Genomic DNA, 21,130 nt, shown 5'->3' on the forward strand with positions numbered 1-21,130 from the left:
GTGCTCCCTTGTGTCCATTATTTCTTGTACCCCCCGATGTCTTGTGGCCATTATTTCTTGTAACCCACCAATCAGGTGGTGATTTGATCTGGAGGAGATTCGGTCCGATTCTGTGACTGAATCTCTGAATCCAAATCAAATCAGGGGACCAATTTAAAAGGTCCAAATCAAATCAAAGCTCTCCAAATCTCAAGCAGGTTCAAGGAGGTGATCTTCCCCCTCGATGCGACACTGGTCAGGCCGCAGTTGAAGTACTGCATCCAGTTTTGGGTGCTGCACTTCAAGAGGGATGTAGACAACATGGAGAGGGTCCAGAGGAGGGCCACCCGCATGATCGGGGGGCAGCAGGGCAGGCCCTATGAGGAGAGGCTAAGGGACCTGAACCTGTTCAGCCTCCACAAGAGAAGGCTGAGGGGAGATCTAGTGGCCATTTACAAACTGGTCAGTGGGGACCAGCAGGCATTGGGGGGAGTCCCTGTTCCCCCAAGCACTACCAGGAGTCACTAGAAATAATGGTCACAGGCTGCCAGAGGGTAGATTCAGGCTAGACATCAGGAGGTGCTACTTCACTGTCATGGCAGCTAGGATCTGGAACCAACTTCCAAGAGAAGTGGTGCTGGCTCCTACCCTGGGGGTCTTTAAGAGGAGGCTGGATGAACACCTTGCTGGGGTTGTTTGACCCCAGTACTTTTTCCTCAGGTCCCTTCTGACCCTACCTACTATAAAACTATGAAAAGATTTGGAGGCTTTGATGATTCAGGCAGTCCATGGTGGCTGCAGCAGGGAGCTGCAGCTGACTTTGAGCTGGTAAGTACTAGGGGCGGGGGACAGGACCATGGGGGGACCCCTGCCAGCCCCTCCCCCCCGGATGCCTGCCCGCTCCCCCAGCCCCCGCATGGCTGCCCCTGTCGGCCCCAGCTCGGTACTTTAAAAAAAGCTCTGGTGCTCACTGGGTGCTGCCGGGTGGGGGCCAATCCCTGCTGCCCCCCACTGCATGGGGGGCTCTGCATGAGCCCTGACCCCCCCCCCCCTCACTTTGCCAGCCTCCCCACAGGTGCCCTGCCCAGACCACCTCCAGCCCTTTAAGGAAAAAACAAACAAACAAAAACCAACAAAACAAGAAAAGCCCAGGGACTCACCGCTCCTGCAGCAACCTCAGGGTTTTGTGGGGGGCTGTGGAAAAGCCCCACACATGGTGCAGGGCAGTGGGGGACAGCAGGGATCACTACTTGCCAACAGGAGCCATCCAGGGGCTTTCTCGGGTACACCCGCTGAGTAGGGGCTTTTTTTTTTTTTTAAACAAGAGCCAGGAGCTGGGGTGGGCGAGGCAGCCATTGCTGGGCTGGGAAAGGGGCAGGGGATGGACCTGGCTTGGCTGATTCAGAGATTCAGCTGAATTGAATTGGGACAGTGATTCGAATCACTGAATTGAATCACTGTTCCCTGAATCAGCCGAATCTGAATCTGAAGCGAATACTAGCCGCTTCACACAGGACTATCAGGTAGCAGCATGGGACAGCAGTACTCCCATTCTAATGGGCTTTGACCTAGGTCTTTTGTATTTACCTTGAATACCTTGGAAGTGCTCTCAAAGCCTGCATCAGTAACCCCAAAAAGAGGCTTGTAGTCTACTGCCTATGCTCAGTTTTCACTAGTCTGTTAAACTGCAAGCTTGGCTCATCATGCACTTAGCCCCTGTTGTTTTTGGACTTAACATAGCCATAATAGATTAATCTTCTGGGACAAAATGACACCACAGTAACTGTGCTGTGACATGTGGATGCAGTGCTAGAGGTTTTAGAAATAACACATTAGAGTACCCCTGGCTCCCAATAAATCAGTTGACACCATCTTCATGTCAATAACAAGCAAAGAAGGGATAATCCATGATTAAGATCACAATAGCATTCAGGCAGGCAGGGCACCAAAAGTTTTACCTGCACGAAGAAGAATCACTTGGTCTTCCAGTGTTAGGTTTGAGAAGTGGGGGATTCGCTTGGCCCATTCAACTAGTGTGAAGAGCTGCTTGTCAGCTGCATGACATATGTTAGTGACAGGGTCATTCGTCTGAAGGAGGAATAGGGTAAAACAGGAAGGGAGGAAAAGAGAGAACATGCCATTAAGAATTTCAGCTCAATAAGAACCAGCAACAATTATCTTCCTCCCTGAAGATAAATATCCCACCAGGTGATAGTATAATATTAAATCTACCTTTTAGAAGAATTGCACTATATTTGAAGCCATACAGTTCCCTTTCATTCTTCTGGAATGCACTTCTGCAGGTTCAAATCTAGACAATTTATTATGTATCCAGTCCTCACTTTCCCTGCTTTTATCTACGGTATGTTGCATTATGTTTCTGGTTCTGTACCTTGTAGTCGTGTGTGGTAATTTTGGGAAATCCTTAAGTAAACACCCTATGAATGCAGGGGGCTGGACAAGATGACTAAAGAGGCCCCTTTCAGTCCTGTATTCCTATTATAGTTAATGGCAACTTGTTCCTGTTTGCTCAATGTCCTCGGTCAAATGATTCAAAGTCTCTGTCCAATTCCTACTGCAGTGGTCATGTCACAAAGCTATGGCAGTTTTGTTCCTACTCAGGAAAATCAGGCAATAAATTCAGAGCTCTCCAACAATATCTCATACACCCTCATGGATCCTGAAGTAATAGGACCCTGGGCTCCAAGCTCTGTCATGCACACACTAGCAGAAGACTCTAGAGCTGTAACTAGACTTCAGAAAGGTCATCTACCAATTAAAACAGCAGAGGTGGTGTCAGAAAACAGGAAAATAATTCACACAACTATTCTCAATGTTATTTTTACAAACTGGCTGATCAAAATAGATTTAAAAAAAAAAAGAAGAAGAAAGAAAGTGTTCAAATTAGCCTTTGGACTTTCAATGCAAAATGTCATTGGAAAAAAAAAGATCTGATAACGGCCAGTCCTACTAAACAGCCTGACAACCATAACAGCTCACTAGTGGTTAGAAACTCCTTCTCCATCTTCTGCTGAGCCTTCCAGGATTAATTAGCAATTACTTTGTTTTGATTGTGGGCTGCCACTGACTGGTTTCCCTTTCTTCTCCCTAGAGTTGGTTCCTTAATGGAAAAATAACAGTTGACCGGGCTTTAAACTTAGCTTGCCAGGGGATGGGCAGACAATCATCAGTGCAAGCTCACCAACGGTCAACCACAAAAATCAGAAGGTCAGGCTGCACAAGGGAACTCACTCCTACCCCAGTCCAGGGACAGGGCTCTTCTAGGAGTGCAAGGAAGCCTAGGGCCTCTGATGGCAGGCTCACTTGCCTATACACAAATGCCAGGAGCCTGGGCAAGAAACAGGAGGAACTGGCCCTTCTGCTAAACAGAAATGACTACCATCTCATAGGGATACATGGAGACCTGATGGGATTTCACCTATGACTGGACCTCAGCTATAGATCAGTATACCTTGTACAGGAGAGATCGTGCTGCAAGAAAAGGACAGGGGCGTAGCTCTCTATATGAAGGAGCAGTACACTTCCCTACAGGTGGAGACTGGCAACCAAGGAGGGTGACTTGAGACCTTCTGGGTAAGAATACAGGGGGAACATAGTGAAGGATATATAAAATGGTAAGAGTCTACAACAGACCTCCTAATCAGAAGCAAGAACTTGACCACAACGTCGCTATGGAACTGACTGAGGCTGTACGCTCTACGTACATGGTTGTCAGGAGCAAATTCAACTACCTTGACATCTCATGGAAAGAGCACTCAGCCAAGTCCAATCAGTGGCAATGCTTCCTCACATGCATTGATGAGCTTTCTTTGTCTCAAGGAGTCTACAGGCCAACAAGAGGCAAGGCACTCCTGGACCTGGTACTGGTCAAAGGGGATGATTTAGTGAGCGACCTGAGAATTGAAGGGAAGCTGAGAAACAGTGGCCACAAGTTGATCATTTTTTTTTATCCACCACAAAGCTGGCAAGTCAATCAGCAATGTAGAAGTCCTCGATTTTAGGAAAGCCAACTTTCACAAGCTCCAGAGGCTAGTAGTCAAGGTCCTGAGAGGCCATAATGTGACAAGGAGGGGAGTCCACGAGTGTGGTTGCTCCTCAAGGATGTGATCCTTGAAGCACATGGGAAGTCCATTCCAGCCCATAGAAAAAGTAGCAAAAGGGCTGGACAATTCCTTTGGCTCAACAGGGAACTCACGGACCTCCTGCGTCTAAAGAGAGAAACTTACAAAGGATGGAAGACAGGAAACACCACCAAGGAGGAGTATTCAGCACTGGCCCACACCTGTAGGGAGTGAACTAGGAAACCCAAGGCTGAAACTGAGCTGAAACTGGTTACACAAATCAAGGACAATAAAAAGTCCTTCTTCAGATATGGGGGAAGTTGGGGAAAAAACAAGGGCAACACTGGACCCTGACTAAACCAAATAGGACAGCTCATAACCAACACCCAGGAAATAGCAAATCTCCTTAACGATTATTTTGCATCAGTCTTCCACCAGCCCAAGGGGATCATCCTGCCTGACAAGATGCAGGATCACCAGGAAAAGGGCGAACGTACACCTATCACTGGCATGGATCTTGTGAGGGAACACCTTGAGCGGCTGGACACCCACAAATCAGCTGGCCCAGATGGAATGCACCCAAGAGTGCTAAAGGAACTGACTGACATCATGGTGTGGCCAATGGCAAGGTTATTCAAGAACTCACAGTGGTCAGGTGAGATACCTGAAGATTGGAAGAGGGCCAACGTGATGCCTATTTTCAAGAAAGGGTGGAAGGAAGATCTGGGGAACTACAGGCCCAGCAGTTTGACCTCAATCCCTGGAAAGATCTTGGAAAAAATAATCAAGGAAACCATTAACAACAGGTTAACAGAATGCAACACGCTGAGAGAGAGCCAACACGGCTTTGTTGCGGGTAGGCCTTGCCTGACCAATCTCATTTCCTTCTATGACCAGGCGATGCATCACTTGGACAAAGGAGAAGAGGTTGATCCAATATATTTGGACTTCAAGAAAGCCTTTGACCTGGTGTCCCATGATGTCCTCATGGTAAAATTGGGGAACTGAGGCCTCAACAACCTAACAGTCCAATGGCTGGGAAACTGGCTCCGTGGATGGACCCAGAGAGTGATAGTTGATGAAACTGAATCAACACGGCACAAGGTGACCAGTGGTGTCCCCCAGGGCTCCATTCTTGGACCTGTACTCTTCAATCCATTTATAATGGATCTAGACTCTGGTGTCAGAAGTGGACTGACTATGTTCGCTGACAACACCAAACTATGGGGAAGTGTGGTCACCCTAGAGGACAGGCTGGCGATTCAGGCTGATCTCAACAGGCTTGCAAGGTGGATGGATCAAAACCTGATGGCGTTCAGCACGGAGGTTGCAAGGTGCTCCACCTCAGGAGAAACAACCCACAATCACACTTATAGGCTTGGCAGTGCTACAGTCGCTAGCACCATGACTGAAAGAGACTTGGGGGTCATCGACTGATCACAAGATGAACATGAGCCACCAATGCAATACCACATCAGGCAAAGCAAACAAAACTCTGGCTTGTATCTACTGATGCATCTGAAGCAGGACCCAGGAAGTCACCCTCCCACTTTACTCTGCCTTGGTGAGGCCGCAGCTGCAATACTGTATCCAATTCTGGGCTCTCCAATTCAGAAAGGATGTGGAGAAACTTAAGAGGGTCCAGAGGAGATCCACACACATGAGTAGAGGACAAGAGAGCAGGCCTTATGAGGAGAAGCTAAGAGCCATGGGACTCTTCAGCCTGGAAAAGTGTAGGCTCAGGGGTGACTTGGTGGCAGCTTATAAGTATATATGGGGCAATACTGTATCCAATTCTGGGCTCTCCAATTCAGAAAGGATGTGGAGAAACTTAAGAGGGTCCAGAGGAGATCCACACACATGAGTAGAGGACAAGAGAGCAGGCCTTATGAGGAGAAGCTAAGAGCCATGGGACTCTTCAGCCTGGAAAAGTGTAGGCTCAGGGGTGACTTGGTGGCAGCTTATAAGTATATATGGGGGTGTACATCAGGAACTGGGAGAACATCTGTTCACCAGAGCACCCCAAGGGAAGACAAGGCCCAATGGTCACAAACTCCTGAAACACCATTTTAGGCTGGACATAGGGAAAAACTTCTTTACTGTCTGAATCCCCAGGGCCTGGAATAGAATCCCCCCAGAGGTGATGCAAGTGCCTACTCTGGACGCTTTCAAGAAACATTTGGATGCCCTTCTTGCTGGGATCATTTGACCCCAGCTGACTTCCTGCCTCTTGGGAAGGGAGCTGGACCTGATGATCTTGTGGGGTCCCTTCCAGCCCTAATGTCTAAGAATTTATGTTCCATGCTACTGATTTTAAATGCACAGTGGGACAGTCTCATCTCTGTAAGTGGGTTCTGTAAAACTACCCAGCATGCAGACACTAATGCTTACCGAGTTCTCTGCATTCATGTCACTGTATGATTCAGTCTTTGGTTCAACAGCTAATTCAGCTTCTAAAATCCTTTCCACAGGCATGTCCTCGTTACTATTGCTCGTCGACTCGGCCTCATTCTCACTCCTCTCTCGGCTTCTCTGCCGCTCCTCTTGCACAGCTGGAAGACAGGAGAACATGCCTCTGTACCACATAGGATGCTGGCACCAGATTGCTTCCCCATCTTTCTAGCTCATTGTACATGAAGGACAGACTGATCCCCTCTTCTCTGGGATCAAAGCACAGAAAACTCTGCCCACTATTCAGAGCATGGTTGATGGTAAGGATAGAAATATAAAAAGGTGGGCATCAGATGCTAGCCACTGTTGACCTGGTAATTCAGAAGGAAACATTATTGGCCTAATTCATTACAGCTTTGTACTTTGTGTACATGTATACCAATGCAAAGATGAGTGCAAAATGGTACCATTCCGACACCTGGGGCATGCAGAGATTTAAAATGGCTTTGGATATGGCAAGGCAGAAAGGAATCAGGCCTTTTTGGTGGAAAAAGGAGTAGCATAATTAAGGCAGGGTAATCAGAGCAGATGCTCCAGGTACTAACTCAGTGCGGGGTAGAAAAATAGAAGCTGCTGCTGCCACAGCTGCACTGGAAGCAGAAGAGCATCCAGATCCTGTCGCTGCCTCTGTGTATTGCAGCTGCCCCAGGTACCTAGCTGACTTGTTATGACTCTGGGAAAAAACAGGAGTGGTTTGAGGGCCTGAACAGAAAACATGTTTATATTGACGTCATCACCATTACAACACCGCAAAAATGTAGTAAAGATGCTGTAGCTCCCTAAAAGAGAGGTAACTTTACATAATTTGATGGAGAATTATTTTTGGCCATCCGTCATCTTACCCCAGAGTTCCCTTTTGCTCAAGACAAACAGGTTGTTATGTGGTCTCCTGTTACCTAGAGGCAAGACAGAACTAGTAGCCTATACTATAGTCTGCTACCCAAGGATGAGCTTCATGTCTATACACTGGCCAGAGTATAATTTACATTGAGGGACCAAACCCCCCCCAATGTAAATGATATAACAGTATGTGATCTTACGTCTATGCCCTTAGTTTGTCAAACCAAGATCACTCTGGGTTTTGGTTTTGCCAATTTTTAATCCAAGCATGATTTGGATTAAAATTTCATTTTTATCTGAACACTCAAAGTTGTTCATTTTTGCTTAATCTTGTGTACGCATGACAGGAAAGGGAAGAATTCCAAAAAATGATTCAATTTTGGGGGCATTTCTGTTCCCTAAAACATTGCATGGTCATGACCCCTTGGAAAAAAGAATCAACCTAGGACAGTGAAATATGAGCCATCATTTTAAAAGAGGCATGCTGGTATTCTTGCCTGGCAATGCAAGCACACTGGCCTGCAACCCCCAATCAAGCAAAAGCAGAAGAAGATAGAAGATGACACATTTCCAAACATCAAGGATTCAATGAGGAAGTCTGTCAAGGTAGCTGCACCAGTTTGTTGTAGTGCAATGCAGCAGTTTTTACTTACCTGCACTGTTACTGGTACCCATACAAATTCAACCTGCTCATCTCTTTCTCTATGGATTTAGATTGCCTCAAGACCATCCTTTCCCTCAGGACCATCTCAACACCCATCACTGTTTCACCTCACAATTTACACTGACCTCCCAGCTAGCAAGTAGTAGTGTGCTAAAATTAAATCCCCAGAACTGAAAAGCTGTCTCTGGGGTGTCAAAAAGAACCCTGGGTCTGGCCATCCCTGCAATGTGAACGTATTCAGCTTCAGATCCAAGATCCATGACTAACGGAGAGTCTCTGCTAAGAGCAAATGTCACCTAGCAGCATCTGAGGAAGTTTATTTCTCGACTGTTACACCATCTCACAGACATACTGTATTACCATAGGGACCGCAAGTACTCAGAAAGAGACCAGCAAATAGTAGCTGGAATGGAGAAAGTGAAGGCTTAGGAAGAAGATGGTTCATAAACATCTGTCTGATAAAGTGACCTGTATAATGGCCTGCTTTGTTCACCAGTCTGCCCCCTCCCATTATGAAAGTCTGTATCCTGTTCTGCAAGCTTGGCTGTCATTGATAGCTACCAAACACTTGGATATACTGTTCTACAGTGGAGGAACACTTCTGCAGATGAAATACTCTGGTCAGGCACAAGCGTAAGAAATTGTCCCATCATCTTTGTTTAGGATTTAAAACACAGGGGTCCAATTCTCTGTTCTGCCAAAGACTTCAGGAATGACCTTGGACAAGTCACCTATTTACCACTGTGTCAATTAGCATAGTGGGACACTAGCACTCGCATGCTCAAAAGGACTACACTGTAGTCTACGTTGCTGAAATAACATCAGTGATGGGGAGTAAAAGTGGCTTTGAGAGACACAAGTAGAAGGGAAATGAAAACTTTATAGAAACAAAGTATCGTGACTGAGCCTTGAATAAATGCCAGGGTTGGCTTTTTATTTTATTTTGGGTCGTGCCTACTGTTAGTTAGAGCCAGTTCAACTTCAGCAATTAAACCCTGAACCTGCTGGGCCTCTGGAATAAGTCCAGTGGGAACATGGAGTAGTTCCACGGCTGTGTTCCAAGTCAGTCCAAAGTGAGAGATGATTCTGGGTGGAAACTAGGCAAAACTTGCCGCCTCCTTCTCCTTTCTCCCCCAGCCCTTAAGGTTTCAAAACTTCCACAGCTTTGGGAAACTTACAGAGCAGGAACAGGATGAATGGGACACTGATTTTGCTACTCTGTAACTTTCCTGAAGTCAAACTTTTGAAAATTTAGAGTGGGGGGAAAAAAAAAAGTGAAAAAAACCCCCAGTAATCTTTTTTTAATGTGGCAAAAGGGGAAGAAATGGGGGAAGAATGGGAGGGGGAAGATGACACTAATTTTTTAGCAGCATATATATAATTTGAATACCAGAATATATATAATTTAATTCAAGTGTTAATGTATATTTTAGTGATAATTTTAAAAGTCTTTTCTTGTTTTAATTTTGTAAAATGAAAACAAGTTTTGAATTTATTTCATTTTATTTTATTTTTGTAAAACATTTTTTTTGTTTTTTCAGACACCTCTGGTTGTTATTTCTAACTTGATTCTCTAACTACAAATAGGCGGAATGAGGGTTTTTTTCCTGATATTCCACACCCCTTATAGGTAAGGGAGATGCAAATAAATAGTGCTTTTACAAGGGGATTGAAGGATCTGGTTGTTTTCTGTGTGTTTACACTTAGAGTTATTTTCTATCACATCTGCCCTGATGCATCCATTCTGATCACGGCTTAAATCTGACACCATCTAATTCAATGCGTCAGGAGAGAGCTCCTTGGAAGCATCTAAAAGTATTTTATACATAAAAGGAAAATGTTGTCCTGAGGTCATTTCCAACTAAGTGCCTGATAATGCTAGAATCTTTTTACTAGTGATGGACATTCCTCAAAAAGATTCATTGGACAATGTGGTTTTGAAAGACACCGCAGATTTCAGATGCTCAGCCAAGCCTTATCCAAACGTTGTGCTTTTCTTGGCCCTACATAATCAGGCTAAGAAATATATTTCTCATGGTATTTTGAGATAGCTGAGATTGACTCTCCCTGAGCCCTGGATGCTCAGAAATGCACAGGTCTTTTTGGATAAAGGAGTTTTTAAAATAAACTTTATGAAACTTTCAAAACAACTGTAGAGCTACAGATTCAGCTTGTGTGAAATAGCTGTCAATGGAGCTATGGCTAGCTGTGTGAGCTGAGGATCTGGCCCTGAAAGGTCATGGTCTAAATTTCAGAAAAAGTTTTCATCAGTTATCATTTAGATCTTTCTATCTTAGATACTAATGTACCCCTGCTCCCCTGGCACCCGAGTACCTTACAGTCATTAATGCAGCAGGCCTCACCAATGTCCATTGTTGTACTGCTATTCCCATTTTACAAATGGGGCCCTGGCACACAGACACCAAGTGACTTGTCTGAGGCCAGACAGGAAGTCTGTGGCAGAGCAGAGAACTGAACCCATCTTTCTCAGGATCTGTGGGCAGTCTTGCCTAGTGGTTAGGCTTTTGGAGGATGGCAGGAGGCAAATTACAGACCTGATCATGGGGCAGAAATCAGGGACCAAGCTACTGGATCTAAAGGAAAATCCAGAGGCTGAGTACAGAACAGGCTGGCTCAAGTTTCAGGAGGCTGAGAACAAGTTACCAAATCCAGAGGGAAATGCAGAGTCCAAAACACACGCAGGGTCAGTGTTGAGGAATCAGATGCCTAAGTTACCAGATTGAAGGGAAAATCCACAAGCCAGGGTTCAAGAACAGAGCCAAGCAGGGTCAGGCACCACAAAAGCCAGAGGGCACAGGAACAGAAGGGATTACTGAATAGACTGATCAAAACAGTTGGCTGACCTGGAGTCCAATCCCACAGCTGGGGCTAAATGGGGAAGCAGCTCTCCCAGCAGCCAATCAGGAGGCCCAGACAGCAGAGGCATTAGTCCTTAGTTGGGTTTGGGCTGCCAGTCAAAACCCCAGGCAGATGTGACCGACTAGGCAATTACCCGACCTGGGCTGCCTGTTAGGGTCCAGGCTAACATCCTAACCACTGAATCACTCTTCCCCCTCCTAGGAAGTCATCAGCTCTTCCTACTCTTCAGTCCAGAGGCAGGCCATATCTATTAAAAACCTTCATCTCTGTCCTAGGACCTTGCAGGTAAAGATTGTCTGTAGATCAGTCCAGCCTTGCTGGCAGGGGAAGAGATGACTGCTAGAAATCTGGCCCTCATTGTTTATGAGTCACATAGGATGTCTCGTGGAGTAGGAATGAAGACCTACTCTCAACAATGCAGGCTGTAACCACTGGGCACTGACCACTGGGCAGTGGGCAGGCTGTAACCACTGGGCACTGGGCTGTAACCACTGGGCACTTAGAAGACAAAATCCTTTGTCTTCTAAGTCAGGATTTTACCTATAACCTTTTTCTGGGTTACACCTGGTGCTGCCTATTGGTCTTAGTCACCTGTTGCCTCTCATCTCCTAACTATACTTGAGTTGAGAATAGTCTATGGATCCTGACCAACCAGCCATTCTCTTTCCTTATCCTGTCTGAGAACCACTGCCAAGTGCATAACTGCTGGGGTGAGCTCAACACAGGCCCTGCCTTAGCAGTACCTCGCTCCCAACTTCCCCCACAAGCTGTTTAGGCTAAAATCCACCTGTGTGCCTATAAGGTCTCCCTGCACAACCACAGTGCAATTAATAAATAATGAAAATGAAAGGATCTGAGAGTTCGGGCCAAGTCCTGGTCAGCTCCATTCACATAAAAATTCACCATCCACAGCTTCCAGTTCCACAACGAAACTATTTATTACTGCTTTATGGGAACTTTCCACTGACCTGTTAGAATCTGCATCTGGGTGCTTTGGGGCCTTTTGTTCAAGTTCTTCCTATTTTGTTATTGCTGTGAACTTTTTGAAGCTTTGGTGCAAAAGCTACAGCAATCTCAGATCCTATGGAGAGTGGTTCTTGTGCAGGCTGTCTTTGCAGAGATCCCGGTGTTTAAATTATCATGATTTTATAAGAAAGCAGCATCAATGTCTAGCTCTTTGAAATCACTTCACACCCAGTTGGAACTGAGAACTGGGCTGGGAATTAGGTTTCGACTCCCAATTGGCATTTTCTAACCTCCTGCTGGCTGAGCCTGTACTAAGCTCTTGGAACAGAACATCATTAACATTTGTCACAAGCAGAGAGACCTAGAAGTCCAGTCAAACCTCAGTCTCAGCTGTGCTATAAGGAAAGCTTACTAGCATTAGGATTTGACTCTCTTAGCATGGGGAACTGGGGAGGGAGGGGGGACTGTTCTGCATGTTCCCTGAGGGTGTGAAGTACCCCAAAAGGGATGAAGTTGTGCTGCCAGCAGCACCTTTGTATCGTCTCAGCTGACTGCCCAAGGACAGGTTCAGCAAGGATGTGCCACCCAAATAAGGGGACACAGGTAGCTAATGGACAGAGGCAATGAGCAGGGCTGACTACCACAGAAGCAGGTCTTCGCCCATATCCCAGACTCACTCCCCTTCCCCACTTCCTCCACATCATGCAGAGCTAGGAAAACCAAAGTAGCAGCAAGCTTCCCCTCAGTAGGGAAGAGATTCCCTGTCTCAGGGCTGTAGCATCACTGCCAGCCTTCTGGATGGAGTAGAGATAACCTACAGGTCCTGACCGACTCACTAGCCATTCTCTTTCCTAATGCTGCCTGAGAGCCACAGCCAACGGCATAACTGCTGGGGTGAGCCCAATACAGCTCCTGCCCTAGCAGTACCCATCTCCCAACTTCCTTATCCACTTCTGTGAGGCCTTTCTGTTACTCAAGGCAGAGGAAAACTAAGGCTATTTCTACAATGCCATCACAATTCTGTCCGCAGCAGTTACTGCGAAGTACAGGAGACATAACTGAGCTAGCTCAGATACTGGCAACAGCCTATGTGTGGCAGCATGGCACACAATGTGGGCTAATTCAGGGCTCTCCAGCTTCTGAGTGGCCAGAGACTGCATGCCAGGTGGGCTATGATCTCCTGAGTCATGAGCTCTCAGGCTTCAGGCCATGTGAGCCCTCCATTGCCATGCAAGCAGGTCCCTGGCCCTTGCAGGCTCTCTCACCCAACCCCAGAGTAGGTGCAGGAAGCAGAAGCCAGAGGAGGGATAGAGAGGCCAGGGACTTCAGTGGCAGCAGCAGCAGCAGCAGTGGAGGGGTGGCAGCTGGGCAAAAGCCTGCAGGCTGCAAGTTGGGTGCAAGTTGGGCACCTTTGTGTTAATTTATCCAGCTTCTCAAAAGATTTTGTAGCCTCTGCCAGCTCTGTCTTGCCACAGCTAGACTGCATCTGTTACCTAGATGAACTTGGATACAGCTACACTGTCCATTGCTATAATTACAATATAGATATACCTGCTATTAGGTCCATCAGTGATACTCATCCTTGACATCAGGGATGAAAGGAGGCTGAAGTGGTTGAACAGGATATCATCACGAAGGCTGCAATCACTGAGGACAAAGACCCAAGACAGGAAGAGAACAGGGAGACAAGCAGTTGGGAAAGGGGCAGTCACTGTATTCTAATGGACCAAAAGGAAAAAAAAAAAAAAAAAGAGGCAAAAGTGACATCTGATGCAAGACTTCCATGACTAGATGGCAGGGAGTTGGACTAGATGACCTGAGGTCCCCTCCAATCCTATGATTCTATATTGCTCCCAGTCACTTGTGCAACACTGTATATACCCCATATAGCTTAGTCTTTTCCTTTCACCAGAAGGCACCCTGTGAAGTTGACCTGCTGTTCACAACTCCTTTAAAAGGCACTCATCCTTACTGTTGGCAGGGAACTCCTGAAGACAGAATGGAGGGAAGTCCTCCTACAAAGAGAGTCATTAGAGCAGAAGCTGACTTGTGCTATTCAATAGTTCTGAAGAAATACAGGGCGACTTGAATCACTTTCCAAAGCAGTAAGAGGAAGCCCCTGCTCCTGAACTGTTCACATCTTCAAACACAAGCTCAGAACCAAAGAGAAGGGCCCTTCAGAGCAAAAGCAAAGAGTTTTCACCTCTTCTGTTTAAAAAGAGGAAAACAAATAAAGTAAACAAAATGTATACACTCCCATGGTTACATCCTCAGTAAAAACAGAGCAGCATGGCTTGCCATGTCCTTCATCTAATAATGGACTCACCTTTACACTTGCAACTGCAGACATTGTGCGCGTTTGTTTTAAAATGTGCACAGAGGAGTAATCAAACATCAGTGCTTTCTCAGAGCTATGAAAGCCTTAAAGGGCAGCCTGCTCCTCTCTCTCCTGTACTTGGATGCCCAACAACTAGCACCTGCCATTCACTTAAGAGCTCCTCTGAGTATGCAGCAGAATGGAAGTGAGCACTTACTGATGCCCATCTACAGGCTGCCTGTTTGAGCAGCTAGAGGCTTTGAAGCTAAAAGCCTCCTTTCCTTCCCCCAAGTGCAGCAAACAGCACTGTGCTGCTGGCTGAAAACAAAACACATAGTGAATGGATGCTGGCTAAAGACCCCATCCAAAGCCCATGGAAGGCAATAATAATCTTTGCACTGACTTCAGTAAACTTTGGATCAAGGCCTTTGTTAGGATATTTGACTAAAGGCTGGTTTAAGCCTGGCTGCAGGCCTGGTATGCAAGGTTGGGTATGTTGTGGCATGAATCCTCCCCTAGCGGGCACACACTCTAGCTCAGTTACAGTTCCTGTTCTCCTAAAGCACAGGGACTGCTCCATTCCAGTGCAAACCACAGCACACAGCACTCCCCAGGACAAGTGGCTTGAGGGCTGGTGTAGGCCAAATACACTACTTGTGTGGTATGTGTGGCAACAGTTGTGCGTCCCCCCAAATGCTGAAGGTTGGAATCCTCCTGTGGCAGTGAGGCTCCATCATCCCCAATATGGCCCAGTGCCCAACAGTATCAGCCACCCCAAGGGTTCAGCTGTGCCTCATCCCTGCTATACTTCCAGAAGCCACGGCCACCATCCTCCCAACATCTAAGCAAGGGCAGGCCTTAGTTCCCAGCTCTCCCTAACTCTAGCTACTGATGTCCCAGCACCCATAGCCTGCCTGCTTCACCTCATAATTCTTTCAATTAGCCTCAGTAATTCACTCATTAATCCCTCAGAGCACCCAGTTAGTAGCTCCACTGACTCTGCACCTTGTAGCCACAGTAACTCTTTCACTGCCTCAAACTGATCACCCCGATCCCCTGTCATGTGGGCTGGTGCACTGTGTAATGAATTCTTGGCCCTAATGATTTCTTCACTACACCTGCCATTTTCCTGACCTCTTTGCATTGTTAATTCCCTGCCTAATTATTCAACTCTACCTGATTAATTCCTTGACTGTTTGTTTGATCCTCTACTTCATTACTGATGTTCTGCTCAACTGAATGACCCATTGCACAATTGATTTGCTGCCTAGTTGATGAATTAAGCCACTGCTTTAGTGGTTTCTCTACTCAAGTAATTGGGAGCAAGTCAGCAGGGTGATAAACCAATCAGATCAAGGATCACAATGCCCATTCTCTGCTGTATGGTTTATTGCTTCGCTCACCCTTCCTTTCCCTTTCTTTCCCATCTTTCCCTTTGCTCCTCCTGTTGGCTCCATCTCCCCTACAAACCCACATTCCACAAATTCTGGCCTTATCTGGCCTGTCCTGGCTGCTCCCTCCAGCCCTGCCCTTCCACACCCGACACCCCCCCAACATCAGTTTCATTCTATTAGCTCCTGCCTTGACAGTCCTCCCTCCAGCCCGTTCTGGGCCTTCAGTCCATCAGTGCCATCCATAAGCTCGTCTCCCATTATCTCTTTGAATCCCTCCCCCTGCAGCCATGCTCTCCAAACACAACCCTCCATTCACATCCTTTCCTTCCCTCCTCACCCCCACCATGCTCCCAAGTCATCCCCAGCATACAGTGATTAGGGGTGCTAGACTTCCCTTCCTTGTTAGTTTTAACTGCTCCCATATTCCTTTCCACCTCTTTTTGCTTTAGCTCTAAAACTTCCTGGAAATGGTCAAACTCATGGTTCTGGCATAAGCATCCTGGGACCAGCATGAACACACCTGTCGCTGATCAGACCACACTCCCACACTGTCCTGCACTAGAGGCAGAGACACCCAGTACAACACAGATTTCTGCATTTGCTATGCATCTGTTGAGGATTATTGAGTTACACTTCGATCCGCCAGGAAGGTGGCAGGCAAAGTTTGATGCAAGTTCAGCAGCTGGGACCCTGTAAAGGTTTGAACCATGATGTATACAGACAAAGGGGCAGCATTTCTTTGAACTGTGCAGCTCTCATCCAGTTTTGGAATACTTGGCCACACAACTTTACTGTGGCAACTATGTGCCCTGGAGCTGGATCTCCCAGTGCTATGAGATGCCAAAGAGGAAGGAAACCTTGGTGAGGGGTGTTGTCATAATGTTTTTCTATCTATGTAAATCTCCCCATACATAACATTGGGTTAAGCCCCCCTGTTATAGAAGTGCTGATGCTTTTGGCAGAGCACTTTCTACTTTGAGAAAGGCAGGGGCAGAGCAAGCACATTCAGTGCTCTGGGCAGCAGGTTGTCAGTAGGGACAGACATACCAACTGCTAGGGGTGGGGAGGGAGAGGGAAGGAAAAGGAAGGGAAGCCTTACCTGCCTGGGCTCTCCACTGCCGCTGTAGCAATATTTGCTCTGGCAGCAGCAGCCCTATGGCGCAGGCTTCCTGGGAGCTGCCGGGTTCCCATTTGCTCCTCCCACTCCAGATATGCTTTTGAGTGCAGGGATGCACCTGCTAGGGCAAGGACTCCTGGGCTAGGGAGAAAAGCACCATTCCATTCATCTCCCTTGCCCCCTACCCACAAATGCACTGTTCCTATGGCTGGGCAGCACAGGACTTTCCCTGCTGTAACAAAAATTTCCAAGGAGATTCTGGTGCTTCCTCATAACTGGCACCCAGGGCTAGTACCCCACTCACCTCCCCCACCTAGTTACGCTACTACACAAAAAAGGGGATTTGGAAGTCTTCAGGAATCCAAAGTAGCCTTCAGCTGTCACAACAGTTTGAGAGGGGGGATGGCCTCTGAACTGCAGAATCATCAGCTCTAACAGAGACGAGGCTACCTTTTCCTACCCAGTATGGGCTGGGGCTGAGAGAAAGATAGGTCTATTGACTGTATAGAAACTCTAGTGAAAAAAAAAATCCAGAACTGTTAGTGTGGAGTCCAACAAACTCCATTTCCTTGTAGGCAATGGAGATTTAAAGTCCTCAGACCATCCTCCAGCAAGCGTGGGTGTATTTATACATACACCTCTCCCATGTCACATACCTTCTCTCTTCATACCCATAGCCAGGCATTTCTGATAACGGCAGTACTGGCAGCGGTTACGCTGACGCTTGTCTATTAGGCAGTCTTTGTTATCGCGGCATGTGTAGATAAGGTCCTTTCTTATTGTCCTCTTGAAGAAACCTTTACAGCCCTCACAGCTGTATACCCCGTAGTGCTTCCCTGAGAACACAAGTAGTCACAAATCGGTACGTTTTTCTTGCCTTCCTAAGCCCAAGATGCACATAGCCCAATGAACATTTTAAATAAGATGAATGGGGGAGGTGCTTGGAGGGGATGTGGGGATTGGTATTCAAATCACTAGAATTTTTTAGCCAGCAGAAGTGATTTTGCCAGCCTTGTCCTCATCCATTAATGTGCATAGTATGAAACCAGCATGCACAGTGGCAGCTTTCAGGGGAAAGATGGGACAAGTCAGGGTGCTAGATTAGAGTGGCCATGTATTAGTATCATATGGGAACATGCTATTGGCAAAACAGCAAATACTGCAGGGCAAAACTGAGGTACAGTGTCAGGAATTTGGGGGTCTCAGAAGAGGCCATAGGGGCAAGGTAGAGGTGTGCTGGCAGAGTGGTCTGGAGGCCACAGAACAGAAATTATGAGAGGCATGGTACATGTCAGTACTTAGGCGTACTGGCAAAACCCAGCCCAAGACAGAAACAACAGATAGTGCTACAAATTGGGGACAGAGTGCATGAACAGGGCTGTGTGGAACAAATTTACAAAACAAAACCAGTAAGACCTTTGTGTTCATATTCACTAGCCAAATCCCTCAGCAAATGTCTTTAGTATTGATTTGCATGCAAGCATGGCTCTGGAGAAAGGGAAGTGGAAGGAGGGGGCAGGATTCCTTCACTTAATGATTTCCTAGAGAACGGGATTTTCATACCTGATGATCTGTCCCCACAGATAGCACAGATGTGTTTGGTCAGGGATCCTGGGCTTGTAGATGGATAATTCATGTTTCCAATTCCTGGGAGGCCTGGTAAGGGCTTGATGTCCTCAGAGCTGCTGGTATGGTTCATGACATTGAGCTTTAAAGAGAATTTCCAAAATGTTTTATCATCATTATTTAGAATTTATAGTGAAACAGCACACACAGATGCAGAGCCAGGAACGAACTCCATTTGGAGTAAGACGCATTCTCTGTTAGAGCTGCTCACAAATTTTGTAGCAAAAGTGTTTTCATAAAATCACCCTTTTTTAAACACTTTTAAAAAGTTTATATTGTGAATTTCTCATAAAAATCTCACCACATTTTATTACAACCGATTACAGGACAATTCCATTTTACAGCACTTTAAGAGCTTTCAAAAACCTATTTTTATTTTGCATTAGAATACAAACAAAACCTGTCAGCTGTCTTTACTTTGGGAAGGTATCAGAGTCCAGACTTCTCTGAACTGAGCAGAGTAGGGACCTGAATGGGAGGGGAGGGTCTCATACTGCCAGCTAGTTCTCTAAGCTCAAGAGTGATAGAGGAACACCCTGTTTTCTCATTGGAAGGGACTTGGGAGGGCTGGGCCCAAGTAACTTCCAAGTGAAAGCTTGGTAAAGACAAATAAGGCTCTGCAAAATGTTTCAACTTGTAATGAAATACCAGAGTTCACTGATGTCTGATCGGATCCAAAGTGTTCCAAAGAGTTCCAAAATGATCAATTTTTTTTGATCAAATAATGTTTTGGTAAAAATAGGTATCAATAACAACAACAGCAACAATATACATCATGGATGGATGGATAATTAAAATTTTTCAAAATGGATGCATGTTTTAAGAAAAATAACAATGAAATAGTTCATGAAGCTGAAACTAAAGATAAGAATTTATCACAGTCAAAGGGGTGTTACCAGACATCAGACACTCCTCAGTTATTACCCACGTGCATGTTCTTACCCACAGTAAGTGGAAGCTACACCACAGCGACATACCTTTCTTCACACAGTTATTCTGAATATATTTGTTGCTAAGGCAGCCAGTCTTACTCAAATGATGTAATCATGTAATCGCAAAAGGAGAATGAACACATTAATTTCAAAGGGCCCCTAGACATGTGTGTGATTACAATTATAGTTCAAATGAATCTTTTACTATTTGCAGTGTTTTTCTATATGGCCAAGTTCCTGGGGAACTATTTGGCCATAGAAATAAGTGTGCTGTCACTGTCAGCATGTGGCTATGCTTGCTTTTTCTTTGCATGAGCAGTTTTCCCAGTTTATTTCCATTTAACATCCACTGAACTTTTCCGAGAGTGAGATGTTGCACAGTGTTTATATTGGTGATCAATGGATGCAGAGTTCTTATCTGGAGTACAGGTACATCTGAAGTACAAGAGTCTATTTCCCAGTACAAAATATCAGGCTTTTATTCAAGTGAAGTCTCAAACCCTTCATTCTTCCACACACAAGATCCACTTAGACAAGCTTAGCCTTGGTTAAAATCATTACTAGCCAACTCGACTGGAGTTAAACTTAGGTCCTCTTTTCACTCGGGCTGGTAATCTACCCACTTTGCAGTGAGGATGCAGGATTAATGTGGTCTAAGACTGCTGCTTTATTATGCTGACTACTGTCATCATATTGCTTTCTTGAACACCCTGTACCTGTCTGCTCTGTCCTTCTGTGGTCTCATATTTCACATTTAGATTGTAAACCATTTGGGACAGGGATCATTTTTTTGCTCCATGTTTGTACAATGCCTAGCATAATGAGACCCTGGTTCATGACTGGGTCTCCTGGGGGGATACAGTAAGCTCAATAATAAATCAGTCAAGTGCTGATAGTCCTCTAGTGCCTTCCCACAGTTGCCTCATTGCCTGCCCCAGGCAGAGGTGTTCTCTCGCCTTTCACTAGAAAAAGACTAAGAGTGGCTGGCTCAGCTCATTGCAATGTAAGGAACCTTGACATATATCCCTGAAGTCCTAATGACACAGACCAGCAGAGAGCAGTACCACTGAGGACAGAGTACCTTGAACACAGGTTTGCACTGTGGCCTCTCACATTCAGATTAGGCTAGGCCAAGTGCTCAAACCAATGACCCAAAAGTCAACTCTGCAAATGAAGAAAGACTGTAGGGCTGTGTCCAGACTAGCATGGATGTGCAGTCTGCAGCACCACATGCTGCACATACAGGCGTTCCCCATGCTGCTACTTTGCAGTGTGGGGGGGGTTCTTGACCCTGGGAACTCCTAGGGCCAAAACACATCTATGATGAAAAAAGTGGGGTGGCACACATGGAGACAGCACATGCCACTCAAAACTGGAGTCTGGCCAGCTAGAGCCATGCTCCAGCTGCTGGCCAGGCTTCCTGCTGTGGCTGAAGCCCCAGGAGGCCCCTAGGATCCCTGGTAAGGCTGCTGAGACCAGCACAGTTGCTGGTCCCAGCCTCTCCTATCCCCATCCAGGGTAACCTGCTGCACACTAGAGCACGCATGGCATGGGTGCCCCTGGGGACAAGTAGCAGTGACACAAGGTGTGCTGCTGCTACTTGTCCTGGGGAAAACAAACATTTGCACTTGTCTGGACATGCCCTAGGAATCTTTGGCACTTGGAATCTAGTTTAATCCATTACCAACATGAATTCATTTGCAAAAGTCAGATCAATACCACCAGAGCATTCTGGGTGTATTAGAAACCAGAGCCAAGCACAATTGTATTTCAGACATTCTTTTCAGTTTGCCAAGGCTGGTTTGCTCTTGTAGGGTTGCTTTTAAAGTCCATTTCAGTGGCTCTAGTGTGATCTTCTTTTACAGAAAGATAGTTCCGGAGG

General features: G+C 46.2%; 1 protein-coding gene across 3 annotated transcripts in view; it reads right to left on the reverse strand.

Annotated features, from left to right (window-relative positions):
* The window catches only part of RXRG (retinoid X receptor gamma), a 123,975-nt gene that overhangs the window by 8,617 nt on the left and 94,228 nt on the right, over nucleotides 1-21,130 (reverse strand). For all 3 annotated transcript variants that reach the window (XM_025196729.1, XM_014516927.2, XM_006017729.3), the window contains 4 exons: nucleotides 18,254-18,398; nucleotides 17,347-17,526; nucleotides 6,453-6,613; nucleotides 1,938-2,067 (listed from right to left, as the gene is read on the reverse strand). In XM_025196729.1, coding sequence (XP_025052514.1) covers nucleotides 1,938-2,067; nucleotides 6,453-6,613; nucleotides 17,347-17,526; nucleotides 18,254-18,398 — 616 coding nt within the window. The remainder of the gene's footprint in view (nucleotides 1-1,937; nucleotides 2,068-6,452; nucleotides 6,614-17,346; nucleotides 17,527-18,253; nucleotides 18,399-21,130) is intronic.

Source organism: Alligator sinensis, unplaced genomic scaffold, assembly GCF_000455745.1.
Source record: "Alligator sinensis unplaced genomic scaffold, ASM45574v1 scaffold31_1, whole genome shotgun sequence".
NCBI classification, from domain to species: domain Eukaryota; kingdom Metazoa; phylum Chordata; order Crocodylia; family Alligatoridae; genus Alligator; species Alligator sinensis.